Genomic DNA, 6,749 nt, shown 5'->3' on the forward strand with positions numbered 1-6,749 from the left:
GCTGTCGTCATTAAATAGTCAGTCTTACCCGACATCAAAACATCCGATTCGTCCTCCTTCTGAGCTCAGCTGCTGGTATTCACGGTGATTGGAGGTCCCCGGCTGCACTGCGCATGCGTCATCTGGCTGAACAACCTGGGATCCCTTGATGTCGGCGCCATCATGACCCGGACTCATCTCTCTCGCCGGCGTGCCCGGCTGATACCGGAAACCGCCAGCGCTGCAAACTCCGGGAATCCAGCCACAACCCACCCCCGGAAGTAGTCACGGCGCGCCCCCCTCTGACGCGAAGCGCCGGAAGTTCCGGATATGCCACCGGAAGTTCGGGGAGACGGCGCCAGCTCCCCGAGGGGCCAGAGAGCAGCGCTGAACATCGCTGCCTCAGAGCCATGTCTGAAGGGATGAGGCAACAGACAGGAGCAGACAGCTCTACCTGATCGCGTGAGGGACCTTTGTCGGTGTCCTGCGATCTCAGGAGTCCCTTCAAGGAGACACCCGCGGTCCAGAACCCCCTCCAGGAGGAGAAGACCGCCCCGGGAGCACCAGCTCGACCAGACTGATTGGCATCAGGTAAATCCATTTCTTCTGGAGGACACTCTCCTGCGTCTGTCCCTGATAGGGACAGGAAAAACACTGAAGGGTAGTGGTGGGGAGGGGCTAATTAACCTCTTCTGTGTTCCTGTCCCTATCAAGGATATGAAGGATAACCTCCTGGTGGTGCTGTCAGGAGGGACGACGTGGAAAATGGATTTTAATGAATAATTACAAGTTAAAACCTCTTTAAAAGGGAATCTGTCAGCAGGATTTCACCCCTAAACCATTTACATGTGCATGTTGCTCTTTAAAGACGAAGTCCAGCCATACAGTTACATGGCCAGTCCGTTCCTCCATTACTGAGAAATCAGCATTTGAATTGATATACAAATGAGGCTGAAGAGCTACTGTAGATCTGAAGCTCCTGTCACTCCAGCTCTATTCTCCGCCCAGTGGCACCTCCTATTGCCTGACTGACCACTCCTTTGCCTGAAGTCACACAGCACACAGGCTGCCAATCAAGCAGGGGGAGGTTGGTTGGTCAAGGAGTAGAGTTGGAGTGACAAAGGCTTCAGATCTACAAATAGTTCATCCTCATTTGTGTTTCAATTCAAACGCTGATTTCTCAGTAATGGAGGAACAGACTGGGCATGTAAAAGTGTAGCTGGACTTGCATTTGAGAGTGCAGCAAATAGTTTGGGGTGTAAAATCCTAACAGATTCCCTCTTTGCAAACTTGACTCGGGTGTGATCTCCTACTCAGCCTTTCCTGATCTAGAACACGTTGTTTGCTGTAAAGAAGCATGTTTAACATGGCTGGTTCCCGAAAAGAAATACACAAACATCTTCTAGCAATAAAGATACTTGAAAAAGCCACATATGTGTTTGTATTTTAGACATGCATGTTAAAAGGGATTACTCTAAGCTTGGGACAAAAAACTGCACTCACTATGAACACAAGCTGCCGAACCATGACAGCATGTTATCTTTACACTGTTCTAATTTCTGGGCGGTCACAAGACCCCATACATGCCATCTGCAGACACGCAGTCAGGTGCCGACTAGGCTTGTTCAGTAGTGATGAGCGAATGTGCTCAGATGAAGTGTTATCGGAGAATGCTTGTGTGCTGACCGAGTGACTTTGGTGTGCTCCAATACTATGTTCGAGTCCGTGCATGTCTCGCGGCTGTTAGGCAATTCCTGCATGTGTTGCAGCTGTCGAACAGCCGCGAGACATGCAGACGCGGAGACTAACATATTTCGAGCACACCAAAGACACTCGGTTAGCACACAAGCATGCTCAGATAATGCCTTATCCCAGCATGTTCACTCATCACTATTGCTCAGCTCCTCTGAATAGAATTGAGAAAAGCCAGTTGAGACTAGTCAGCATGTGACCGCAAGTATGCAAATCTATGACAACTAGACTCACCTTAACATTTTGACAGCATGCACACTGCGACTGCAGACTTTTGTCCCAAGTCCAATCAACTCCTTTAAAAGCATCTAATCAGTATGTACTTTCTGAACAAATCTAGTACATTAGCTTTACAACTAATGTGTTTCATGTAGCTTATTTTGGTCAGGAGACCGTGACCTTCTGGCCACGTTCACACCAGGCGTTTTCTTAAAGACATTTTAAAGTAAAGAAGTCCATTTACAAACCAGAGGATTTTGCCCCGTGTAAAAGAGGCCTTACAAAGGCCAACGATTCACAGGTTTCTGTTACTTGTTTTAATCTTAGCACATTAACCCTCCAGTCAAAACTGAATATTTGACTAAACATAGGACAAGTATAACATCATGACTCAGTTCCTTTCTTTCCAGAACTCCAGTCTCTGCAGACAGATGGCGGCATTGGAAGGGCGCCAGGTACATTGGCTATACAGTGTCCCATGTACAGTCACATTTTAGCTGTGACTGCAGATCGCTTTAAAACATCTTAATTAGATCACAAAATCAATACTTTATTTTTACATTTATAAATCAGGTTTTTCTCTATATAGATGCTAGGAAGTGCAGCTTCTCTGAAGCAATGGAAACCCATATCTTGGTTTTTATATACATTTACAAGTTAGGACGCAATGTTGGATTAGAAGAAATAGTTTATTGGAGTGGAGTGCTTTTGGCTTGAGGTAAAGTTATAAAATTATTGACAATAAAAACTTTAAAAAAAAAAAACTCTAGACGAAGCGAGTGAAATACAGGTGGTATAAGTTATAATCCGAAAGGCATTTCCAGGCAGTAAGGCCACTTGTGTTTTGCAACTTAATTCTGCAAACAAAGAGATAAACAAGGATTACATTATCTAGTAATAATGCTGTAGAGTAAATACAGTGTAAAAAGGATGTCTCTGTGATTATCGTATGAGCACAAAATGACTGTTCAAACCAAGCTTGGCAAGGCCGATCAGTTCAGTGAACCTTCAATCTATGCCCTTTTCAGACTTCTGTAAACTCAGATCTGTCAATCATGAAAGAAGAGGGCCATGACAGATCCAGAACGATGTGGAAGAGTCATTGATCTGTTTGGTCAAGCCAAGAATGCGCCTCTGCTTGGTCAAATAATAATAGTATTTATATTGTACCAACATATCCTGCAGCACTTTTCAAAAAAAGAAATAACTGAGGCTAGAGAGATATAGATAGATAGATAGATAGATATATCACACATATACAGTTAAGTCCATATATATTTGGACAAAGACATTTTTCTAATTTTGGTTATAGACATTACCACAATGAATTTTAAACAAAACAATTCAGATGCAGTTGAAGTTCAGACTTTCAGCTTTCATTTGAGGGTATCCACATTAAAATTGGATGAAGGGTTTAGGAGTTTCAGCTCCTTAACATGTGCCACCCTGTTTTTAAAGGGACCAAAAGTAATTGGAGTAAAAGGCTGTTTCATGGACAGGTGTGGGCAATCCCTTCGTTATGTCATTCTCAATTAAGCAGATAAAAGGCCTGGAGTTGATTTGAGGTGTGGTGCTTACATTTGGAAGGTTTTTCTGTGAAGTAAACATGCGGTCAAAGGAGCTCTCCATGCAGGTGAAACAAACCATCCTTAAGCTGCGAAAACAGAAAAAACCCATCCAAGAAATTGCTACAATATTAGGAGTGGCAAAATCTACAGTTTGGTACATCCTGAGAAAGAAAGAAAGCTCTGGTTAAACTCATCAATGCAAAAAAACCTTGGCGTCCACAGAAGACAACAGTGGTGGATGATCGCAGAATAATCTCCATGGTGAAGAGAAACCCCTTCACAACAGCCAACCAAGTGAACAACGCTATCCAGGAGGTAGGCGTATCAATATCCAAATCTACCATAAAGAGAAGACTACATGAAAGTAATTACAGAGGGTTCACTGCACGGTGCAAGCCACTCATAAGCATCAAGAATAAAAAGGCTAGACTGGACTTTGTAAAAACATCTAAAAAAGCCAGCACAGTTCTGGAAGAACATTCTTTGGACAGATGAAACCAAGATAAACCTCTACCAGAATGATGGAAAGAGAAAAGTATGGCGAAGGCATGGTACAGCTCATGATCCAGAGCATACCACATCATCTGTAAAACACGGCGGAGGCAGAGTAATGGCTTGGGCATGCATGGCTGCCTGTGGCACTGGGTCACTAGTGTTTATTGATGATGTGACACAGGAATGAATTCTGAGGTATTCAGACACATACTGTGTGCTCAGATCCAGCCAAATGCAGCCAAACTGATTGGTCGTCGTTTCATACTACAGATAGACAATGACCCAAAACATATAGACAATGACCCAAAACATAAAGCCAAAGCAACCCAGGAGTTTATTAAAGCAAAGAAGTGGAATATTCTTGAATGGCCAAGTCAGTCACCTGATCTCAACCCAATTGAGCATGCATTTCACTTGTTAAAGACTAAACTTCAGACAGAAAGGCCCACAGACAAACAGCAACTGAAAACCACCACAGTGAAGGCCTGGCAGAGCATCAAAAAGGAGGAAACAGCGGCTGGTGATGTCCATGAGTTCAAGACTTCAGGCAGTCATTGCCAACAAAGGGTTTTCAACCAAGTACTAGAAATGAACATTATTTAAAATTATTTAATCTGTCCAATTACTTTTGGTCCCTTTAAAAACAGGGTGGCACATGTTAAAAACCAGGAACCAGGAAAACCAGGGATTCAAGCTTGAGGAGGCTAATTTGCATATTCCAGGTGCCTTCTGGGAAAGCGAAGAGTCTCCCTAAGCTAGAAGATCGTTGGGTACAGCCGGGACCAGCTGCTTGGAAAGAATCACCAAACCAGGGATTCAAGCTTGAGGAGGCTAATTTGCATATTCCAGGTAACACCTGGGAAACACACATTCGCCAGAAGACTCGCTACACTCATCAGGAGGGCGTTAAACTAGAAGAAGAGGGGACGGGAAGAAAAACATTAGACTTGAACAAAGAAGACCCAGGAAAACATACTCAGAAGGGAGGTAAGAACATTTCTAAAACAATCCACAGCGAGGAGATTGGAACAAAACAAAATCCTCTAAACTGCATGCTTGCAAACGCCAGAAGCCTGACAAACAAGATGGAAGAACTAGAAGCAGAAATATCTACAGGTAACTTTGACATAGTGGGAATAACAGAGACATGGTTAGATGAAAGCTATGACTGGGCAGTTAACTTACAGGGTTACAGTCTGTTTAGAAAGGATCGTAAAAATCGGAGAGGAGGAGGGGTTTGTCTCTATGTAAAGTCTTGTCTAAAGTCCACTTTAAAGGGACTCTGTCACCTGAATTTGGCGGGACTGGTTTTGGGTCATATGGGCGGAGTTTTCGGGTGTTTGATTCACCCTTTCCTTACCCGCTGGCTGCATGCTGGCTGCAATATTGGATTGAAGTTCATTCTCTGTCCTCCGTAGTACATGCCTGTGCAAAGCAATCTTGCCTTGTGCAGGCGTGTACTATGGAGGACAGAGAATGAACTTCAATCCAATATTGCAGCCAGCATGCAGCCAGCGGGTAAGGAAAGGGTGAATCAAACACCCAAAAACTCCGCCCATATGACCCAAAACCAGTCCTGCCAAATTCAGGTGACAGGTTCCCTTTAAGGGAGGATATTAGCGAAGGAAATGAGGATGTCGAGTCCATATGGGTCGAAATTCATGGAGGGAAAAATGGTAACAAAATTCTCATTGGGGTCTGTTACAAACCCCCAAATATAACAGAAACCATGGAAAGTCTACTTCTAAAGCAGATAGATGAAGCTGCAACCCATAATGAGGTCCTGGTTATGGGGGACTTTAACTACCCGGATATTAACTGGGAAACAGAAACCTGTGAAACCCATAAAGGCAACAGGTTTCTGCTAATAACCAAGAAAAATTATCTTTCACAATTGGTGCAGAATCCAACCAGAGGAGCAGCACTTTTAGACCTAATACTATCTAATAGACCTGACAGAATAACAAATCTGCAGGTGGTCGGGCATCTAGGAAATAGCGACCACAATATTGTACAGTTTCACCTGTCTTTCACTAGGGGGACTTGTCAGGGAGTCACAAAAACACTGAACTTTAGGAAGGCAAAGTTTGACCAGCTTAGAGATGCCCTTAATCTGGTAGACTGGGACAATATCCTCAGAAATAAGAATACAGATAATAGGGAAATGTTTAAGAACATCCTAAATAGGCAGAGTAAGCGGTTTATACCTTGTGGGAATAAAAGGACTAGAAATAGGAAAAACCCAATGTGGCTAAACAAAGAAGTAAGACAGGCAATTAACAGTAAAAAGAAAGCATTTGCACTACTAAAGCAGGATGGCACCATTGAAGCTCTAAAAAACTATAGGGAGAAAAATACTTTATCTAAAAAACTAATTAAAGCTGCCAAAAAGGAAACAGAGAAGCACATTGCTAAGGAGAGTAAAACTAATCCCAAACTGTTCTTCAACTATATCAATAGTAAAAGAATAAAAACTGAAAATGTAGGCCCCTTAAAAAATAGTGAGGAAAGAATGGTTGTAGATGACGAGGAAAAAGCTAACATATTAAACACCTTCTTCTCCACGGTATTCACGGTGGAAAATGAAATGCTAGGTGAAATCCCAAGAAACAATGAAAACCCTATATTAAGGGTCACCAATCTAACCCAAGAAGAGGTGCGAAACCGGCTAAAAAAGATTAAAATAGATAAATCTCCGGGTCCGGATGGCATACACCCACGAGTACTAAGAGAACT

The 6,749-nt window shown here is 43.1% G+C and overlaps 1 protein-coding gene across 1 annotated transcript in view; it reads right to left on the reverse strand.

The window, feature by feature from the left end:
- Positions 1-2,620: 2,620 nt before the first annotated feature.
- Positions 2,621-6,749, reverse strand: part of LOC138676597 (nicotinamide riboside kinase 2-like) — a 25,059-nt gene continuing 20,930 nt past the window's right edge. The window contains exon 8 of the mRNA XM_069766063.1: positions 2,621-2,807. Coding sequence (XP_069622164.1) covers positions 2,802-2,807 — 6 coding nt within the window. The 3' untranslated portion in view covers positions 2,621-2,801. The remainder of the gene's footprint in view (positions 2,808-6,749) is intronic.

The sequence above is a fragment of the Ranitomeya imitator genome, chromosome 4 (genome assembly GCF_032444005.1).
Source record: "Ranitomeya imitator isolate aRanImi1 chromosome 4, aRanImi1.pri, whole genome shotgun sequence".
Lineage (NCBI taxonomy): Eukaryota > Metazoa > Chordata > Amphibia > Anura > Dendrobatidae > Ranitomeya > Ranitomeya imitator.